This window comes from Electrophorus electricus, chromosome 7 (assembly GCF_041902795.1).
Source record: "Electrophorus electricus isolate QZ-2024a chromosome 7, ASM4190279v1, whole genome shotgun sequence".
Classification (NCBI taxonomy): domain Eukaryota; kingdom Metazoa; phylum Chordata; class Actinopteri; order Gymnotiformes; family Gymnotidae; genus Electrophorus; species Electrophorus electricus.
Window position 1 is genome coordinate 23,374,242 of NC_137503.1, and position 21,421 is coordinate 23,395,662.

Genomic DNA, 21,421 nt, shown 5'->3' on the forward strand with positions numbered 1-21,421 from the left:
TCCAACTGCCTGGCAACTGCCTGGCTTTGCCAATAAGCTCAAGCCAGCATGTAGACATGAATATTGAAATCAACTGGATAATACAAAGTCAAAACAGCACCTTCTCTGTTTTGGTTACATGCCATGCCTCCTTCACCACACTTTTGTGTCATTATATCAACATGTTCTTTCCTTATAAGCTGTTTCTGTTTGTATGACGTTTTGTCATTGATAATGGTCTGTTGGCTTTCTTTATTTCTGATTGGTGCGTGTTTATGTTTGGTTTGCTTTCGTTTATTTCATTAAACTCTTCAATTTGAGCTGCACATTCAACATCTGTGGCAGAATGACTGATGATTTTCAGAAGCAGCGGTTGCCTTTTTTTTTGTTTTGTTTGTTTGTTTTGTCTGTTGTCTGTTGGCTCTTCTTCCCCTTACAGCAGATTCAGTAGCCTGGCTTGGGCTAGTGTGATGTTCCCCAGAGCTCATTGGGGGCTCAGTCCACACCGAAGCTCTCTGTGCAGGCAAGGAAGTCCAGCATTTCTCCCAGGAAGCAAGGATGATTCCCCAAAGCCTGCCTTGGATGTTGGTACTGCAACCATCTCACGCCAGGTGACCTGTTCCAGCTTCCTCAGACAGGGCCAGCAAGGGAGCCGTGATGTGAGGACCACCTGAGGCAGAAGAGCCCCAGCCAAAGCCTCCTGCAGCCTTGGTGCCAGTTTCAGGGATAGAGTTCCTCCCTGGAATTTTTGAGGGGTTGGCTAGTAGGCCTGTGGGCACTGCTCTCCAGAGGCTGACTGGTCTAAGCCTGACTGTTCTATGGGCAGGCTGCTTGGTCTGTTGGGCTGCCCAGGGGCTCTTGCGTTTTCAGGCTCGGGCATGGTGGCAGCTGCCTGGTCGGTAGAGAGGGCCTGTTGAATTAGAGGGGAAACAACTCCATGCTCTGTCTGGTGAGCGGGCCTCAGCCAACATAAAGGGGCGCCATCTCTGCACCCAATCGAAGAAGGGCGCCCAAGGGGGGCCCCATTGAGAAAGCAGGGTGCCATTGTGTGCCTCTTAACCGCGAGATGGAGCCCCAGTGAGGAAGAAGGTGGCCTCCATGCTCCAGGGATGCATGGTGTCACTGTGCTCAAGACTTTGGAAGGCATAGTGTCCTCCATGCCCCAGGCTCTGGGTTGTATGGTGCTGTCCATGCTCCATGCCCATATGGGGGCTTTGCTCGTTTTGCTCCCCCCAACCCTTTGCATTTCCACTGCTGTTTGGTGGGGTTACTGTGATGATGCCCCCTCACCCCCCCAACAGCAGCCTTCATCAGGCGGTGGTGGCATTGCACATGGATTTGTTTATGTTTTGGTTTATAGTCATGCCCCACTCAGGTAATGCATGCATTGCCTTAGTGACTGCACCACCTGTGTGTTGTTATGTTAGTTTTGTTCTTTCCTTAAACTAGTGACACATGTTTGCTTCCTCAATTTTTCTGTATGTTCTACACCTGTGACAGTTGGATTAAACTATTGGAATTTAACAGCCAGGTAGGAATTAAAACATTGAACTGATCTTGCTTACATATTCAACGTATGAAGTAGGTTGTGTATGGTACAATAAATCCAGCACATTTTCAATATAGTAACATCACACATTTTGATTACAATAATTAGCAAATCTTAAAATGTTTTAAAAGAAAGAATAATCAAATCTTTGTTCACATTTAACATTTAAATAGTAAAAAGGGAGTAGAAGAACGGGTTGTTTAGTGATGCATTATTTTATAATGTTCAGAGACGCTTTCACATATGCTTTGTCTCACGGCGCCGGCCACCCTGCAGGAGGGACACGCCCACTCACTCACACTCACAAGTGCCACGGTCCCAATCACACATTTATTAGTTACTGCACACACCTGTCCCTTTATTGCTCTCGTTCGTTCTCCCTGTTATTTAGGCCTGCAGGCATCTCCTCTCGGTGCTGTGCATTGCCAGTTGCCCTGTGCCTGGAACTGTCTCGTGTACCTGTTCTCCGGTGCGCTAAGTTCTACGCCCTTCTATACCTTATCCTGACCTACTAGCTACCGCTGCGTTGTCAGATTTTTTGTTTGCGTTGGCTCGAGTCGAGCTGTTATAGAGAATAACGATTCTCTCTCGCTCCCTCCTTGCCGCCAACGTCACAGCTTAGTTACTTTAGAGAGGTGCAAATTGAGATATATTGTTACTAAAGCTACACTTTTAGCTAGGAGGCAGTATCATCACTCATAAAATTAAACTGTGAAACTTTTACGAGTCTGACTTATTAAATACTAATGCAATCACTGTTAGGTTTACAGTGCTTTCACTTCGTCGTGAAATTCTCTTGATCCTTATTAAAATGTTCACATGCCAATTGTGTAAAAAAATCTTCACAATACAGTTTACACGGTATTCTCGTTTGCTGCAGCTAGGTGACTCATAAATTAGCGAAAGACCCTAGCAGCTGATAAGAGTTTAAAGAAGCCAACGACGGAAGACTACGAATAACAAGCCCAATTACTTAGAGTATCTGCATGGTGAATTCTGTAGAGAATACGGGATTGACACAAAGTCGTTCTGGAGTAGTGCAGGGAGCATCGCCAGAGACTGAGTGAGTCAGCATTTGGGCGGAGGGGTTACCATCATTCATTGAACGTGAGTTAAAGTTTTTTTTTTCTCCTGTATTTTCAACTGTGGTAGCCTCTGTAATTTTTGCCTCTCTGCTGCGTAAGCAAAAATATAAATTTAGGGAATGAAACAGACTATACCAGGTATAGTAGTATTCACCAAACGACTCTATATATTGTATCTTATCTGACAGTGCATGGATTTCAAAATATGTTAAAGCTAAATTAAATATATTGTCTATAGTTCCTCAACACCGAATATTGTCGACTCTTGTCTCACACCGTACGAGCATAATACGTATATTATGCTCAGTATTTACCTACATAATAAACGTATACGGTAGTTCACACACGCCGATATGGTAGCGCAATGGCATATATCGATTAGACACTTATATTTCAACATTATGCTGATGACTGGCATTGAATGGACGCTGCCAGTATTAGAGCTGCGGCAGAAGGCGGCGCATGTAACGAGAATGCTCAGATTGAGTTCGTTTCTCCGTGAAAACACTTATTTACGTACTCATGGATCAGAATTTCTTATCTAGTCAAACATTTAACTATATTAACATATGCTCAGATAGTGATATACAAAATCATTACTGCGAGATTGCTACATGCTGTGTTATCCAGCAGTACACGTCTTCGTTCCGTTGAAGGTCATTCTATAGTGACTAGTAAATCAAGGAGTTTCTCTCTGCGTCAGTTTTATTAAATTTCACAGTGTAATTACAGTCCAAGTCTATGTTCTCATTTATCTAATGGGATTTCATTTAAACTTAAAGGTATCAGGGTTAGGCTGTCATGACAGATTTGTTTGACAGACTGGCACGGGGGTTTTAAGAGCTTTTCATCAAGGCCCCAGATGATTGTACCAGTGTAACTTTAGTTTCAGCATTGACTGAGTTGCCTCATCAGCAATGTAAAATGAATTGTTCCTGAACTCCGAGGTAGTTGTTTTCTTTGCACACCATATTGCTTGTTTTGAATTTTTGGCCTGGGGTGTCTGTGAACTGGTTTTCAGACTGAGCGTAAAGTTTCATGTCGCTTTGCATGTAAGCATAGTTCTTCTGCACCTGCTTAAAAAAGATTTTGTGGTGACCATTGCAGAGTCTTTTCCATTGTTCTCAAAGTGTACTTTTTTAGAATTCAAAATCACAACTCAAGAAGACTTTCAAATTAAAATGTGACGTTACCAGCCAGATCCTTTCTCTTTTATTAACACACATTGTTTGGTAGTCTGTGAGAGCCACTGCACAGCTCTGGGAGGAGCACACATTAGTAGAGAGCATACAAAATAATTTTGCTTGTGCCAGTTACACTGAACTTGTTCAGTACCCTGTTATTGGTATTGATCATAACAAAATTATTGATATCATTTCTGTCAGTTCTTAATCAGTTTCCTCTCCTATAGGCTACTCTATTACACTGAGGAGTGGTTTCTCATTTGACCTGTTGTAAAATTGTGTGTGTGTATGTAAAATGTAGCTCTTGTTTAATTTTGCCCAGTTTCATACAGCTGTGGTCTGTGTAGTGGAATATAAGTGTAACAACTGTACACACAGGTATAATTTAATAGCCAATTAAATTTTTCATGTACTGCCTTTACAGTTTACACAGCAAAATACAAGCTGGGATAACAACTTTTAATCATTCACTAGAATACCAGCAACATGGGAAACACTGCTGGCAAGGGAGATTTTTACCCTTCAGGTAATAAAATGTGTTGATGTCCATATACGCTTGTTTTATTAATTGTACATTTGCATAGTGGGTCTTTCTTGATATTGCAATAATTAGACTGATGGGAAGGTTTGATGGTCACTGGAAAGCACCCCTAGAACGTTTTTCATTTTGGAGACGTTTTGCGGCACAAATGTTTATTTTAGTATTTATGATCCATCAATTAATCTGTGGTACTTTCAGATTCCTTTTTCTTAAGACAGCAGTTCCTGCTGTTCTGTGCTAGTTTCATACAAAACACATTTCTCCTGTTATTGTTCAAGAAAGGAATTTGGGACAGTAGAGTGAGAAATGGTTTTCTCCTGCATGTGTTCCATGCACGTTGTGCACACCATACAGGTAGAGAATGAAAGGGAGAAAATGGGTCTCCCTTTGGGATATTCAGTTACTCATTGCTTATCTAACTCAGTCTGTTGGGTGGAGTGATGAGTCAGCAAATTCCCTACTGCTCCTCACAGAGGGAACTAAACCTGTCAGAAGAGCTTAAATATCCACTCAGGCATTGCCAAAACAGAGCTGCAGGCAAGACCAGAATTTACTAACTGTACCTGAATTTACTAACGTAGAATGTGACATTCATCCAAATTGTGCAGTTCAATAGGATTGATTTTTTTTTTTTTTTTTTTTTTTTTTTTTTTTTTTTTTTAGCTTTCTTGTTTAAAAGACTTTGTTGTGGCAAAAGAAAATTGTACTGTCACTGGCTGTGGCAAGTCCTTGACTGGGGCTTTGCAATGCCTGATGGTGTAGCACTACACAGAACTGCTTAGTAGTCTGGAGTTTTAGGATTAAAATTTAGTCTATGTTTCAAAATCCTGTTTTCTTTGGATCATATTGATTTTAGGAAGATAAAATATCTATAGTTAAGTGTTTCTGGATGGTTTGTAATGCTGCAGAAGAGAAAAGAAGTTGATGACTCCATGAAAATACTGTCAGTACACCCAAAATCATAAGTGTAGATTGTTTGGATTCTTATCAAATGTGTGGTTTGTTAATTAGGACATGTACCATATACTGACATTCGTGCTAATCAGAACTATTTCTAACTCTGTCCTTCTAGCATCTCATCTGTTCCAGACACCTCCCACCTCCCCTACAGCACCAGCCCCAGCCAGACTGCCCTCTGCCTCTTTTCCTCCAATGCTGGAGGCACAATCATTTGCTGCTGCAGCAATAGATAGCGGTTACGCCCCATCCTGTTTACCACAGAAGGAATCCACAGCTATGGAAAAGGCTGCATCTGCAGCTGGGAAAGAGTGTATGGGTTGGGGGGCAAAAGCAGAGGTGGAGGTAGTACAGGAGATGGGCTTCACTCTGATTAGACTGCTAGAGCAACATCGAGCGTCTCTGGGGTTGAGCTCAGGACCAGATGCTGTGGCTGAAGCAGTAGGTATGAGTCCCAGACTGAATGGATATCAAGAGCTATGGGTTCCATTATGTAAGGATAGCAGCAGCAACTTTGGGCCCCATGGAACCAGGAAACACAATCACAATAATTTAAATGACATTATTTAGACTCTGAAAGGTGCAGACACATAACTAGGAACTCTACCCATGGAATACAACATACTAAACTTGTTAACACTGCATAACTTGAATTTTACTGTCTCATGCCCCCCCCCCCTTCTTTTAACAATTGTGTGTGTCAGGGCTGCTGAAAAGGTTATTATTGGAGAAGGAGAAGATGGCTGCAGAGATTCTCAGCCTTAAGGAGACAATAAAGGTCAGTGGAATCTTTCATTTTCAAAGCAGCACACAACACATCTTGAACTGTTTTGCTTGAAACAACACACAAAAAATTCTTAGTCAATGTCCAGAATGCATTAAATTTGAAAGCAAAATTACTTGATCATGTATCTTGTCATGTAGAGCTCAGAAAAGCTGGCTAAAGGACAGTATATAGTATAGCATGCTGTCATGGTTAGTCCCTCCCTGCATCCGTGTTCGATGGCTTCCCTGTCTTGTGTGTTTTGGTTCCATTCTTTAGTTTCGTTTTCCACACCTGCCATTACTTTCACCTGTTCCTCGGTTCTAGTCTTAAGTTCATGTATTTTAAACCCTGTCTTGTTCCCTGTGTCTGGGCTGTTCATTGTTTGTTTGAATGTCTGAAAGCCTGTCTGTATTTTGAAGCCTGCGTTTGTTAGCCTGTGTGATTCTAGCCATTTTTTCCCCCTACTTTTTTCTTTTTTTTTTTTCCTAGCCTTCGTGTTTCTTGGGCTCCGCGTTTATCCTAGCCTTTTGTTTTGGTTTGTCCTGTTTAGATTTTGTTGCCATCACTGTCATTTTTCCCTTATTTCAAGTAATAACAGGTAGATCATCTCATCATAATTCTGGATGATTAGTTACAGGAGATAGATAACACACACAAGACAGGAAGGTAGCACAAGAGTCAAGATGACACATGGTCCTGCCTGATGTCTGGTCAGAAGGAAATATTCCTCAGGGTTCCTGTTGCTTCTCTCCCAAACACCTCAACAATCCACAGGGTTTCAGCTTCGTCCACCGGTCACCATCCAGATCAGCAAAAGACCGGATTATTCTAAAACCCAACAGTAAAAAGGGTTTAATCGATGGACCAGAAAGGGTTCCAGTCTCATACAGCTGCCCTAAGACAGCATCAATACCAAATCACATGCATGTTCTAGGCATGTTGTAGGGGCCTCAGTGTGTCCACAGATTGTGGAGTCAACAGACGCCCATGGTCGACGGCTCTGCGGTGAAAAACATCTTTGTTGGGGATCAGAGTGTCAACCCTGCTCAGACTTCACCTCTGTCCCAGGCTCTGCCCAAGTCACAACCACAGTGCCAGTCTAAAGCTGGTGGTGTCTGGGCCTGTGAGAACTGTTGAATCCAGCAAACAGAGACCCAACCAGAAATCTGCTATTTGCACAACCAACAAATCCAGTGCTGAAAAGAAGCCCTGGAGCTTGGAGAACTTTGATATTGGCCAAGCACTGGGGAAAGGGAAGTTTGGGAGTGTGTCTGGTGCTCCTCAGCCAGGTACAAAGTTCATTCTGGCCCTGAAGGTGCTGTTTAAAAAGCAGCTGGAGAACGCTGAGGAGGGAGGTGGAGATCCAGTCTCCTCTCAGGCACCCCAACATCCTGTGTTTGTATGGCTACTTCCATGACTCTTCACGCATCTACCTCATCCTGGAGTTCACTCCCAGGGGGTAGCTGTACAAGGAGCTGCAGTGCTGTGGGACGTTCGATGACCAGCAAAGTGCCACCTGTATAATGAAGTTGGCTGATGCCTTCTACTACTGCCACTCAAAGAAGGTGATCCACAGAGACTTTAAACCAGAGAATCTGTTACTGGGATCCAACGGAGAGCTGAAGATTGCTGACTTTTGGTTGTGTCTACATGCCTTACTCCAGGTGGTCGACTTTGTATGGTTCCCTGGTCTAGCTTCCGCCAAAGATGATCGAGGGTAAGACCCACGATGAGAAGGTCGATCTCTGGAGTCTCGGGGTGCTATGCTATGAGTTTCTGGTTGGGCATCCACCCTTTGAAACTAAGAGCTGCATAGAAACTTGCTGCAAGATCTCTATGGTGTAATTCACATGTGGATCATTGACATGTTTGCGAGAGAAGCTCAGGAACCCTGAGCAAAACTTACTTCTATCCAGACATTGGGCAGGACTGTGTGTCATCTTGACTTTTGTTATCTATCCCCTGTAAATATATAACCATTCAGAATTATGAGATGACCTGCCTGTTATTACTTGAAACGAGGGCAGCGACAGTGATGGTGACGATCTAAACACGACAGGACAAAACAAAAGTCCACGAAGGCAAACGGGGGAAGCAGGTTATAGCAAAGGCTAGGATAAACTCAGGCTAAGAAACACACAGGCTAGGGTAAAACAAATGGCTAGAATCACACAGGCTAACAAATGCAGGCTTCAAAATAGACAGACAGGCTTTCAGACCTTCAAACAAACAATGAACAGCCCAGACACAGGGACAAAGACAGGGTTTAAATACATGAACTTAACAAGACTAGAACCGAGGAACAGTTGAAAGTAATGGCGGGTGTGGAAAACTAATTGAAGGGATGGAACCAAAACGCACGAGACGGGGGAAACCATGGAACATGGTTAGTCAGTCCCAGCTTCCGTGACACATGCAGGTCTTATTCAATGATCAGGGAGATTTCCGACCACATTTCGAGGTAGCACAAAATGTCTCAAAATATTTAGCCATGTTGGCTGTTGGTGCATAATCCACTAGATCTGTATATTAATTTACTTGTAGTGCAGTACTGAGCAAGCAGCCCAGTTTTTGTATAATATTAAATATGACTAAAATGATTTTTAAAAAACGAACTGATATAACAGCAAGTAGTTGTGTAATTAAATAATGTAGCATTGGTTACACATTTTCATAATGTAGAATAATGTTTTCAACATTGTGAAAATATGTAATTGCTTTGTTTACCTTACTTTCTATGTTCTTACTTTGTTTGGATCAGCTATGTGACTAGTGCACACATCAGATTAAAAACCTTGATGTTTGTCTACAAAGCCAAAAATGGAACATCTCCTCCATACATGAGGTCAATGGTCAAAGCCCGATCCATACCTTGAGTACTTCAAACCTCAACTATGGCTCGGCTTGAATACCATGCTTCAAGTCTCATGGAAGACAAGCATCGAGACTATTCTCTGTCCTGGCTCCCAGATGGTGGAATGAACTTCCACTTGCTGTCTGGACAGCAGAGTCCCTTGCAGTCTTCAAATGCAGACTAAAGACCCATCTAATCATGGAATATTTAAATGATCACTGACCCTGCTCCTATATTAACTAACTACCCTACAATAAGTACTAGTTTTTTACACTGATTGTATTGATGGTATTAGTGTAATAAACAATACATACTAGGAGTTTGTTAGATGACAGTGTAATAAACATCATCTAACAAACTCCGAGTACTTATTGTTTATTGCACGCATCATTGCCTGAGATGGACTTTTTATGTATTTTGTACTTCTAGGTATCAGCACTGATCCCTGTATTTCTACAGTATTCTAGTTCATTGGTATATTGGACTCTAACCTACTGTACTGGCTAGGATGTATTCTATGGGTAAACAACAACACTTTTGTAAGTTGCTCAGTATGAACGTCTGCTAAATGGCGTAAATGTTGTGGGGTGCCAGTGTTGATGCAATTTACAAAAGTCAAAAAATAGAAATGGCATAGCAATATTGATAAGGGACTAAATATTTAATGCAGAGTTACAAAAGTGTATTTTGTGTACTGATCATCATTGCTGCTGTCAGACAGAACGGGAGGAGTGGCTGCAGTTCCAGTCTGACCTGCAGGTAGCAGTGTCTGTGGCTGAGCGCTTGAGGCTGGAAGCAGAGCTGGCCCTGAGCAGTCTCAGAGACACCCACAAAGATGCACAGGAACGTCTGGCTGCATCCCTGCGCAGGCTCAGTCTGGCTGAAAGAGAGGAGGAGAATTTGAGAGTAGAGCTCACAGAGACTCGTCAACAACTTTCAGTTCTAACATCAGAGCATCAGCAGAGGTTGGCTGAGCTTGACTTGTTTAGGCAGGCAACCAGAGCCAAGCTCAAACAAGATCCTGAAATCCAGGAGCAGGTTCAGTCTAGAGGAGACAAAAGTAAGAGAAATCAGGGAACAATAACTGAGCAAACTCAGGAAATATCAATGGTGGTTGTAAAGGCTGCAAACCCAGATGAGTTACTGGAGCACATATGTAGTGAACAGAATGAAGTAAATCACTTAAAAATCAAAGATCCAGAGAATACTGGAGAGGCACTGGGGGAGAGTTCTGGTGGGTGGCGAGACACTGAGAACAGGAAAAATGAACATGGCAGCCATGTGAAAAATCCAAAGAGGATTGTGATGCTGTCAGAGCGGTCCAGGTGAGTTGACACCTTCTCACATATCACAAGGTTCTTAAGGTATACTAAAATTAAGACGACTTCCCAAGCTAGCCTTCTACAATTTCTACTTGCAGATTTGTACAGACAATTAGGGTTAAAATTGCCCTGTTAACAAAAATGAGTACTGCAGTGCCCATACACAGTAGTGTTTCATTTCTTCCCTCTCTACACAGGAGTCTTTCTCAAATTCCCCTGCCAACTTGTACATCTTCTGCCCTGTATAGCAGCTGCCAAAGTCTCAACAGCACACAGAGTCCTGTCCGGAAGGTAAACATTAACTTTCATTTTGGGAGGGATTTAGCAGCTGTGTACCAACAGACTGCTTGCTGAAGTAACAGTGCAGAAAAACATTTCATTGAATTCACTTGTACTTCGTGTTCCTTTTGAAAGAGTAGTTTGTTGTAAAAAACTGGGACCAGTTGCACCAAAAGAATCTAGAATGGACTGCTCTCTAGAATCATACATGGGCCTCTTTAGCTGAGCTCTACATCCATTTCATCAATAAGATCATTCAACAGCAACCAGTGAAGCATGGCCAGTACCACTTTTCTATGAATCTAGTATCCAATGATGCATAATAAAGGTAGATAGTTTACATTTAAAAAGCCAAAGTTCTTGAGGGTTTTGTTCCATCTGGATTTGCTAATTTTCTCAAGGTAACTAGTGAATCCAACTCAATCAACTGGATGATGCAAAAATTGCAGGACTTTTTGAAGCTGAATTTTTAGGTCTGTGATTTTCATAAGTTTAAGACATTTTATAATTTCTTATGCTGAACATGAGTCTCTAAAAAGTACATACAATAAATGCTCATAATTTACATTTAAATCACACATTGTAATACTATAGTATTTATAGCACAAAGTAACATGGAAAAAAGTAATGCATTATGTTCATTGTACCCACTGTCGTGATCATGATTCCATAGCTTAATTTGAAAGTTGTCTATAACAGAGGACAGATGAAATTGTTTTCCAATAGTATGTTTGGGTTATTGTATTTAATGCAAAAGCAAAGTGGAATAAGCCAATTTCACTTTAAGGATTGTGAGTTGGCCTACAGAATTAGGAACAGGTGTAGCAAAATAACATGATTTAGCTTATGAACAAGCATGTGCTCTGTTGGTGCAACTTTCCCTGAAGACAAAGGATTAAACACGTTAAATAATGAAGTGCTATCTCTCTACATTTTGTTAATGTTGCCAAAATGGCTATTAATCTTTCAAATCTGTGAAATTAGTGTCAAGTTCTAGACCGTGAAAAGAGGATCAAAAAGCATTACAGTGCTATTTTCTTGGTGTGTGCTGCATGCACAGAGCCAGGAGTCAGTGAAAGGGAGAAGAATGGACTGGCTTTCACAAAGACAGGATAGCTGGTCCAGAAGCCTCCAAGGTGAGCCTCATCACTGGGTTTGAGTCCCAGTTATGCCATCTGTGGCTGGAGACTCCATTTGGGCCATGGTTGCACTGGGTGGGAAGGATGGAAGGGTTCCGCTTTCCATTGTTGGTGTAACTGATGGATAAGTCACTTGTCAAGTCATTCTAGACTAGTGTTTCTTAACCCAGTTCATGGGATGCACCAGACAACAGGTTTGTTCTAACCTTGTGCCCACTAAACCTGTACCAAGTAGTCATTGTTCTAGTAGGTTATTAGGTGAAAGTAATATGTTAACATGGATCATGAAGACTGGGTTGAGAAACGCTGAACTTTTTATGAGACTAGTAAAGAGTAGGAGTCATATTGGTATTTTCCACCAAGGTGCGCTGCGTTACTATTTTGGAATGTTGTCATGGCAGGCTTCTCACACACTAGAAGACTTGCATGTCTTCTGCCACTGAGATTGGTGGTGCAACTGCATGAGGCGAAGCGCAATAGGAATGTCTTCAAATAAACAGGAAAAAATAAACTAGAAGGAAGGGATGAAAAAATTGTATATAATGAAAAATAAGAAATGACATTGTACATCTAGCATGTGCTGAACTGAACATATTCAAGCATGTGGGCAATCTACCTGGATGTTTGTTAAAAGGCAGTGTTGTATTCATTACCTTTGTCAAAAGTGTTTACCCATGTGTATTTGTATATGGCAGGCAATCAAGATGACCCCAGTTCTGACTCATCTGCTTTGTCAAGCAGCAAGACTGGGTGAGATGATTGCCTCAGAGAATAGCACATTCTGTAACAATATCCACCATCTCTGAAAACATTAACCAACTGTACCATTATGTGAATATTTAAGTCCACTCCAAGCTATACTAATTTCCATATTCTAGCTGCAGGCCTAAGGACAGTTTCAGCATGTTACTGCGGCGTCATGGTGGCTCCAGGAGAAACTCTCTTCTACGCTGGTGTCAAAGCCGTACAAAAGGCTACAAGGTGAATAGAGGATGAAATTTAATCCATTAGGAGTCTCAAACTGAAACTCTACTCAGGACTGTTAGACTGAATACCTGGCGAAGAGGGATGCTGCAGAATTGCTGTTGACTTTGCATAAATATTGGCAAGGTCTAGACTCCCAATATTCTAAAATGATAGACATATAAACCTATATTGGTTTATTAATGATTTCCTGATTTTATAGGTTCAACAGCTAATCCCCGATTTTTCTCCAACAGAACATAGAAATCACCAACTTCAGCAGCAGCTGGGAGGATGGCTTGGCCTTTTGTGCTCTCTACCACACCTACCTACCCACACATATACCCTATAGTGCTCTGAAGCCTGAAGAGAAGGTACCTTTATTAAATCTGCAGTAATTACTAACACGTTTACTAGGATTAGAAAATGATTGGTTGGGAGTAAAGTGCAAACTAACTTAAAACTGGCTTAGTTTGCTCTTAATCTTGTTAGTTCTTCTTAGATACTTACCTCCTCTGCTGCATTAAAAGGGACCATCTTGGTGAAAGTAAAAGATGCAGAAGTTGCTTTGGTAAATGCTTAAAAAAAACCCCAACTTGGAGCTTTTTTCCCCCCCCAGATAAAAAACCTGGATCTAGCCTTTCACACTGGTGAAAGTGTGGGAATTAAAGGTATACTGGTAAGACTCATGGCTTAACATTGCGTAGGTGCGATGATTGGTAAAACAGTGACTTAATTGATCACATCTGATATATTTGACAGAAATAAGAACATCTGCAGGTATTTGAACAAACAGGACTTGCAATATGTTTTTCATGGCCTTGTTTTCCATATAGGCTGTGGAAGAGATGCTGCGAGAAGAAGGTCCTGACTGGCAGAGGGTTCTGAAATATGTAGAAAACATCTACCGCCATTTTGAAATGTAAGGTTACCAGTTAAACATCCATCTTTTTACCCGTTCCTTCATTTTTCAACTGAAATGAGTTCCTTAAAAAAAGTGCCAGGACTGAGTCTTCTAAGCAAATGTTTACTGCACTTCAACTGTCTTCTGGCCTCATGTTTGAGAGGTTTTGATATCTAGTGTGTACTAAGATACTTGAGTAAAAACCATGAGGAATGGAGTATCTTCTGATTTATTATTTGCTTTTTATCTGAATTTTGTTTAGTGAGTTAGCAATGAATTGCAAGGAACTGACTATTTTAAAATGATTTTATTTTATTTCCTTTGTATGCAAATGAATACTGCAGCAATAACCAGCTTTAGGTTTGAAAGATGTCAAATTAAAGTGATATTTAAAAAAAACCTTTAAGGACTTTTGTAACTCAGAGGACTTGTTGCCTAAATGAACCAAACCTTTCAGAAATGCAGACGAACCACAGCAATGATGCCATCTAAACTGTTTAGCCTACTGTAACTAAGCTATTTTCTGTCTATATTCCAAGGTCTAAATTAAACATAGGGAATTATCAGTAAGTACATACACAATAGCTAACATCTAGATGTTCTATGAAATTGCAATTGTATCATGTTTTATCACTAATTTAAGCAAATACAAATCGAGATGCATATATACAATATAATGTATTCCTCAAACCTTGCTCTCACAAGGATGGTTCTGGTAAATAATTTTGTTTATTGCACAATGAGAACTTGCATATAAAACAATGTAAAATAAAATAAGGTACAAATAATAATAAAAAAAGACTTGGTAAAAATCTATTAGTGTTTTGTGAAATCCATTGTCAACTGCACCAGACACAGCAGGTGTTATTGGACACTGACTGAATGCACAAGATACTAAACTCGACTGCAAAACTGTGGCAGACATTCTACTAAACTTTTAGAAGTCTGTCTTAAGACATGAGGAAACAGCACATTTTAACACTGGCTTTCCTTTCTTCCCATTAAGATAAAACATTGACCTTGGTAAGGCCACCCTTGTAGGATATTGGTATTAAACTGCAGCATGGGGTCTTACACAGCTGAAATGTTAAATGCAGCTGCAGTTGTTCTATAGTTATAGATTTCATGTGTAATGGCAGCAACTGAGACATTTTGCAGAGCTTCATATACTTACAAGAATAATTTCTTGTGTGTGTATATATGTGTGTATATATATATATAAAATTACTACACATACACTTTTAAAAACCTTGAATAACAGGAATGTGATGACCACTTTAAAGTTGCTTTGAGATTTGAGTAGTATTCCTGTTTCCTGAAGAGAGAAACACAATTTTTTTTGAGAATACCCTATTCCGATACAAGATGTAGACAGTCGTCTAGGATGCTGGGATTCCACCACCAATTGGTGGGGTTGACAGAGGTGGCAGTAGAAGAGACTTAAGCTTGACTGACATGGCAGCAATCTCTGGGTCTTGAGATTCATACATTTTCACCAGTCTGGCAAACTTCAGAACACCTGAAATAAATATATAAAATAAATAAACAAAAGATAATATTGTTTTTGTGGCATCACATATACAGCATTTGGAAGATGCTTTTATCCAGAGTGCTTTGCTATTACTTGGGAAACTCATTATGCTAGTACAAATAAGAGACTGTCTTGTGATGTTTAGTCAGGTGGCTGTTTAGATACATAGATACAGGTCATACCAAGGAACTCAGCAGTTTGAACAGCCAGGGGAAATTCATCCCATTATTTGGATTGACATGAAAAGAGAGCCTTAACTTGTCTTGTTTATGAAAGGGTGATGGATAAAAATTAGTCATACTTAAGAGGGATGAGGTATGGAGCGGGATTTGACTTGCTTTGGCTTTATAGACAAGTATTGCAGTTTAAGATATAACCAATTAAAATATGCAGCAGTACAATAAAGTGGAAATTTTTTTAGAGATTGAATACATCTCATGCAGCTGTATTCTGGATTAGGACTGAGTTTCAGTAGCCCAGTCTAACACCAAAGAAACCTGTCTGGGCAGTCTAAGCCCAGTGGACACTAAAGAAACCTGCTGTACAGAAGAAAACTATATGCGCCTTCACCTTCGCCTTCATTGTTGAACCCATAAGCCTTGATGACCTCTTGTTGAATTTGTGTAGCTACAGGCAATACAAGCTGCAGCATTTTGCCCATGTCGTTGCAGGCACTCTCCCTTGCTTCCTCCATCCGAGCTGCGTTCTCAGGCACTGAGAATGCTTGTATAACTTCACTCAGAACAACTGGCGCAAGAACAAAAAAATAAGTTAGGGTTTAGGTGAAGGTTACACAAGAATGGGCATAAGAAAAAGGCAACCTACCTCTCGCTTGTTCAATAGTAAGAGTAGGGTGCTGTGTTGAAGCTGATGCCATTCCGGCAAGTTAAGAACACTAGCTAGCTAACCGTTCCTATCTTGCCAACAAGCAGTGTCTGTAATATACTGAAAATAGCCACCGATTTGTCAAAAAACATTACAATGTCAACGGGTATGAAAAGACAATTTATCTTGGAAAACACCAAACTATAACAAATATAACAAGTGCAGTAAATGTTAGCAGGTAACTAAAACGAGATCATTTCTGAATTTGTCACTGATAAAATAAATCTACGTGAGTCAGCTAGCTAGCTAGCTATGGCTCGATTAAAACATTCGTACTTAGCTAGCTAGCTAGATAACGGTGGTAATATTGCTTATTAGCTGTCTCGTATTGTTCCTAATTATTTAATTTAGGCCAGTGAAGTAAATGTTGTTACATTATGATACTTACAAGAACTGGTTACTGACTGTAAACAAAAGCACACTAGCTAACTACAGAGAAAGCTACTACTGGACGTTACGAACGGCTAAATACAATAAATAAATGCAGCTTTTAACAAACGGCACTTCCGGGTGTTACACTGACCGGTGCATCACTAAAAGAACCGTGTGCAACAAAGGAAGGAACTTGTAGTAACTGACATTGTCAGTATAGCTAGTTGTCACAGAGTTGCAGTTGCTTTGTGAATTTAAATCGTTTACATGCTTGAATATGGAACAAAAGTTGGCAGACTTTAGAGCCAGAAAGAAAGCTGTGAAGGACGCAAAAAAAACCGACCACCAAAAAAGTTCCTCAAAATCATGCTACACGGATAAACTCGCAGCTCCGAGTGACACGTCGAAGTCAGTGCAACCTAATGTTTACGTGGAGTCAAATGTAAGGATTATGGTAGTTTTAAGTTCTTTACTCCATCACAGAAATTAGCTCAATAACAATGTAAAGTGTAACAAAGTAGTCATTAGCTAATTTTATATAGCTTTAATTACGATAATATATTGTAGTAGTTTACATTATCCCCAGAACTCTGTTGTCTTTGGTCGATTTGTGAGATGCGTTTCATCAGATTATCACTGACTGCATTTTCTTCTCGTTTCAGAAAGCCTCTGACTGGTTGCTTGACAGTGCCCTTGGACGATGGCTGGGTGTGCAACGTTTGGCCTTCACAAATTTGACCCTACTGAAAGTGTTATTGTGGCTGGTTTTACTTGGACTTTTCTCTGAGCTTGACTTTGGGTTGCCCTTCTTTCTCATATCTTTATTTTATTGGCTCTATGAGGGTCTACGGAAACCCACTACAAGACAACCTGGAGAGCTCAGTGCTTACTCTGTGTTTAATCCAAACTGTCAGCCAATCATGGGGACCTTAACTGCAGAACAACTTGAGGGAGAGATGGGGTATAGACCAATGGCTAACAGAATATGCTCGTGACAGGTTGTCAGAGTTCTACTTCAAAAGGAATTATGGATTTGGATTGCCAGGGTCTGAGCTGCAACATAATTACTGCAAATTCTACATACAAATGTAAAAAAAACCAAAACATTTTCAGCAATGGACAGTGAAAAGGGAAAGGAGGATTAATAAACCTGACATATGTCATATATTGTATTAAAGACCATGTCTGAGTGCAGGACATTTTTACAGGTTTTTTGGGGTATTTTGAATGAGAGATTTTACGGTTTCTATTCTTGTTTATCATATATAGACATCGGTGTGTGTGTGTTAAAAAAAAAAGAAGAAGCTGATTTATGTCTATAAAGCATCCTTGAGTCTGAGAAAGGCACTATATAAATGTAAATAATATATATAATATTGCATAGATAAGTTATCATGGCTGCTGGAGGCATGTTTCCTGTATCCAAGTTAAAGCATAGTTTGTTTGCGGTCCCAACCAGCTCCATCCAGGTACAGGCCGTAGACATGCACTCCTTCCTATAGACAGCAGAGAAATAACACTTAATACCAATTATCTCACTGACGTATTTTACCTCCTCCCTGTGAATGAAACACATACTGCTGGGGGAGACGTGATCTCCTGTTTGGTTTGCTTCAGCACATCATTGTGCAGAGTGACTGTGTCCAGAGCCTTTGTGTGCCCTTGTCACCTCCTGCCTCATAGCTGTTAGGAAACCTGAGTGTGTGTGTGTGTGTGTGTGTGTGAGAGAGAGAGAGAGACACACACGCAGGCATCAGCAGGTAGTCAGGAGATATTGGGTGAATTGGGAATAATTACAAAATTATAAAAATTTTGTGACTGTTTTGCTGTAGGCTCATGTTAAATTGAGAATTATATATTTAATATTGACTGATAGTGACATCGTGAATTAGAAGAAACATTACAATTATTAAAAAGGGGCAATGAAGGAAAGATCCAGTAGATAAAACAGATGTCAAGTAGTCTAATAGGTCTAACGAAGCATTGGGCATTAGCCTACCTTGAGGGTTGAAGAAGCCAGTGATGCAGAATGTTTTGGGCCTTCCCTCAAAGATCCAGCTATTGAATATTTCTTTCCAGTAGTTCAGTGAACCAAAAGCCCAAGGTAGATGACTCCCAAGACAACTTATTCCACAGGTTTGGGACATGACCATCAAACATGTTATCAAGAGCATCCCTGAGGCTCTAAAAGAAAACATTTAAAAAATGTTATCAAATATATAGCATAAAATATATAGCAGAGACCTTTACAAGGAATAATGGTTGAAATAAAACATTACCATCAGAGTCTCATCTCAGCTGGCAATTCAGAGAGATTGAGAGAAATCCATTCTTGCTTTTGGGGAGTGTGCTGGCCATTGGTGTTATAGATTCCTGGTGATTAAATCTGGAAAAAATGACCTGACGTCAAGCAGTTCTTACCTCACTCATGATAACTGTTCCTTCAATGGCCATCTTAAGGTCACTCAAGCTAGTATGCACTACACCAATAATCTTCTGCATGCGATCAACCTCCTGACGTAGGAAGATGTTCATGGGGTTTAGAGCTCCCATTTTCATCTGTCTAGCTTTAACCTGTTTATTTGGAGAAATATTTTGTATCTGTAATCAAAATTGTGAGTTTTCATATTTATGACAATGCTTTACAACCACTACCTAATTTTCATGTGGTTGGAGCAAACCTATTTGAACTCTGCTGCACAATAGTAAATCTGGACTGGGCCAAGAGATTTGATTAGAGTAAACTTAGATTTAATTACTGTTTGATGTACCAGTCACATAATTAAAAAGATTGTATAACCCTTGAGTTTGTTTACTAAAGACGTGACAGGTTTCCTACTTAATCAAAAACCTAGCTGGGATCATTGTCAAATAGTGGATTAGTGGAAGGCCAGTATTAACAGACTATGAAGAAGGATGTGAGTGAATATATTGCAAGATATGTAGAGAATTTATGTATAATCTAATACTGAAGTGAATGATAGCTGAAGCTTCCCATTTTTTTTGTATTTTTTTAAATATAAGCAAAAGCTATGAATTATCTTTCACTGACACTATCTTTGTATTCTACCTAGGTGATGAAGACATATGTTTGAGTTACACATACTACATGGTGCTTAAATTGTTTTATCAAGTTTTGTAGGGGTTTTACCTTATGTCAGCATTAGGATGCAAGCCAAAGACTTGAGGAGTGTCCACAGCAAGCAGATTCTGAATGTAGTCCAGGTACTGATCAGCTGCCTTGTATGTTGGAATTTTGTAGCCAGGGTAGAAGTAGAATAATGGATCAAAGATCTTGTCATTGAACCAGACCCGTTGAACAGTTTCATAAAATTTATTTCCCTCAATCCAATTTTTCTTACCGCAACTTGAGTTCTATTTTCTAAAGGAAAACATACTCGTGCAAATCAGTTAAGAAGTTGTTTGTCAAAATCGTCAGTGACTCTTCCTCCATACTGTACCTCTCCCAACACGTAACGCACTGTAATCCATGACACTCCCTGTAGGACAATCCTAAAGAAAATAAGCACTGGCAGAGCAGACACAATAATGAAACAGAAAAATAAAGAAAAACTCAGACATTTTTAGGAGTGCATTCATCCAAATGGTTCTGAATAAACTGCACACTTGCAGTAAAGTCTGCCAAATTAAATTCATAGGGAATATTCCAACCTAATGGCCCAAATTTATGACATTCCTGCGGATTAAGAATGGTCAAAAGGGTATGACTGCATTATTCTTGTATTTTAGCAATGCTGATATATCATTACCTGCACAACAGTGTGTAAAAAGGCAACACTGTAAAGTAATGGCTTCCACATGGGCAGAATGCTAAAGTCCAGCTGATCTTGAGAAATTCCCACAAAGGTACACTTCAAACCAGCTTTGACTCCTTGGGGAGGATCATTGGTAAACTTGATGGAGGACTATGAATTAAAAAATATTTTTAAAAAGTTACAAAAATCATGGAAATTATTATATTTACCAATAATAACAAACATGGAAGAAAATCAAAGTATATCAAGACATGGTAATCATATGAGAAAGCAGAATTCATGTGACCTGCAGCAGGGTGATGGAGAAGTGAGCATGGGGCTCAGTGGTGATCCAAACCCTGAAGGCATCATCCATGGTCTCCACTGTGGTCACTGTCTCCAACAGCTCATCCATGAACTCAAGTCCCAGGTGGCAGTTCTGTAGGACCCAGCGACCCTGTGTGCCAGAATTATATTATATTTTAGATATATTACTAATTATATGTTGCTGGCTTTAATGGAGTTGGCTTTCTTAAGAAACAAGACGCATTTACCTGTGCAATTGATATCTGCACCAGCTTCCTTGTATGCACTTCTTGCCCCTGTCCCATTGATACGGCTCTGAAATCTAATCAAGTAAGCCAAAATTGTACATATCTTAAGAGTTGCTTTTCAACAACAAGGCCAATGTGTGCCAAGGTTCCAAGTCTTTTTCGGTCTCCTGCCTAGAGCCTGTTACCAATTCTGTAGGATAAGTGAACATATTTTGTATATTGTACTTATTTTATCAACAGTACAATTTCAATATTCAGTTACTATTAATATCTTTGTAAAGATTAGTAATGATAAAATATATTACTATATATATTGGATAAATGTCCTTTAAATAAGGTAATTTGTAATATACTTTTTTTTTAACTTGATACTTCAGTTAAATACATAGAAACAACTTAAGATGCTGTAAACACCTTATTCATTTATTTTAAGAAAATACCTCTAGGTATTTTTCTAGGTGTAGTGCATACTAGCTTGAGTGACCTTAAGCTGCATTACCAATCAGAATACCTCTCTACAAGGACATGGCCCTCTTTGTCAAATTATTAGGGTGTGTACACAACACATAGGAGGGTAGGCTAGGCACTATGCATATCTTTGAAGAGAGGGGCATTGGAGAATAGAGTGGTATTGAAGGGTTAGCATGGACTCTTTTAATGGCTTTAAGTCTTAAGTGGCTTTACGTCTTACAAAAATTAGCAAGAACTGTAAATTGCATTACATCAGATTTAAAAGCTGTCTTGACTCCTACTTTAAAGATACTTTCTACATATTCTCATATATAAACAATTACACACTCTT

At 40.0% G+C, this 21,421-nt stretch overlaps 3 protein-coding genes, 1 long non-coding RNA gene and 2 pseudogenes across 5 annotated transcripts; 4 read left to right on the forward strand and 2 right to left on the reverse strand.

Moving 5' to 3' along the window:
* The first annotated feature begins 2,462 nt into the window (after positions 1 to 2,462).
* Positions 2,463 to 5,880, forward strand: LOC113572242 (uncharacterized). Its single transcript, XR_003410088.3, has 3 exons — positions 2,463 to 2,635; positions 4,222 to 4,323; positions 5,411 to 5,880. It is a non-coding gene; the product is annotated as an uncharacterized LOC113572242 (long non-coding RNA).
* Positions 5,881 to 6,018: 138 nt separating this feature from the next.
* LOC113572266 (uncharacterized) lies at positions 6,019 to 13,671 on the forward strand. 2 transcript variants are annotated; one of them, XM_027001679.3, is made up of 9 exons: positions 6,019 to 6,073; positions 9,633 to 10,240; positions 10,435 to 10,528; positions 11,577 to 11,652; positions 12,351 to 12,405; positions 12,534 to 12,636; positions 12,876 to 12,992; positions 13,238 to 13,297; positions 13,455 to 13,671. In XM_027001679.3, the coding sequence occupies exons 1-9, from the start codon at positions 6,035 to 6,037 to the stop codon at positions 13,542 to 13,544; spliced, it is 1,242 nt and encodes a 413-aa protein (XP_026857480.2). In that variant the 5' UTR covers positions 6,019 to 6,034; the 3' UTR covers positions 13,545 to 13,671. The 2 variants fall into 2 exon arrangements, with proteins under 2 accessions (XP_026857480.2, XP_081574253.1); XM_081718127.1 differs by having other exon boundaries at positions 10,486 to 10,528.
* Positions 6,752 to 8,018, forward strand: LOC113572250 (aurora kinase A-B pseudogene; annotated as a pseudogene).
* A 143-nt stretch (positions 13,672 to 13,814) lies between the features above and the next one.
* On the reverse strand, positions 13,815 to 16,463 carry grcc10 (gene rich cluster, C10 gene). The gene is made up of 4 exons (XM_027001647.3): positions 16,327 to 16,463; positions 15,879 to 15,998; positions 15,624 to 15,800; positions 13,815 to 15,041 (listed from the first exon to the last, which is right to left on the reverse strand). Exons 2-4 carry the CDS (start codon positions 15,928 to 15,930, stop codon positions 14,902 to 14,904), a joined length of 369 nt encoding a protein of 122 aa, XP_026857448.1. The 5' UTR covers positions 15,931 to 15,998; positions 16,327 to 16,463; the 3' UTR covers positions 13,815 to 14,901.
* A 23-nt stretch (positions 16,464 to 16,486) lies between these two features.
* saysd1 (SAYSVFN motif domain containing 1) lies at positions 16,487 to 17,504 on the forward strand. The gene is made up of 2 exons (XM_027001686.3): positions 16,487 to 16,752; positions 16,973 to 17,504. Exons 1-2 carry the CDS (start codon positions 16,588 to 16,590, stop codon positions 17,303 to 17,305), a joined length of 498 nt encoding a protein of 165 aa, XP_026857487.1. The 5' UTR covers positions 16,487 to 16,587; the 3' UTR covers positions 17,306 to 17,504.
* A 97-nt stretch (positions 17,505 to 17,601) lies between these two features.
* The window catches only part of LOC113572265 (dynein axonemal heavy chain 8-like), a 37,654-nt pseudogene continuing 33,834 nt past the window's right edge, over positions 17,602 to 21,421 (reverse strand).

Excerpts from the sequence above, each read along its gene's own strand:
- LOC113572266 (XM_027001679.3), top strand. The coding sequence starts at position 6,035 with ATGGCTGCAGAGATTCTCAGCCTTAAGGAGACAATAAAG. Across the intron at positions 10,241-10,434 it reads ATGCTGTCAGAGCGGTCCAG|GAGTCTTTCTCAAATTCCCC; the intron begins GTGAGTTGACAC and ends CTCTCTACACAG. Across the intron at positions 13,298-13,454 it reads TGGGAATTAAAGGTATACTG|GCTGTGGAAGAGATGCTGCG; the intron begins GTAAGACTCATG and ends TTTTCCATATAG.
- grcc10 (XM_027001647.3), bottom strand. The coding sequence starts at position 15,930 with ATGGCATCAGCTTCAACACAGCACCCTACTCTTACTATTGAACAAGCG. Across the intron at positions 15,801-15,878 it reads TACTATTGAACAAGCGAGAG|TTGTTCTGAGTGAAGTTATA; the intron begins GTAGGTTGCCTT and ends TTCTTGCGCCAG. Across the intron at positions 15,042-15,623 it reads GTTCAACAATGAAGGCGAAG|GTGTTCTGAAGTTTGCCAGA; the intron begins GTGAAGGCGCAT and ends TATTTATTTCAG.
- saysd1 (XM_027001686.3), top strand. The coding sequence starts at position 16,588 with ATGGAACAAAAGTTGGCAGACTTTAGAGCCAGAAAGAAAGCTGTGAAG. Across the intron at positions 16,753-16,972 it reads ATGTTTACGTGGAGTCAAAT|AAAGCCTCTGACTGGTTGCT; the intron begins GTAAGGATTATG and ends TTCTCGTTTCAG.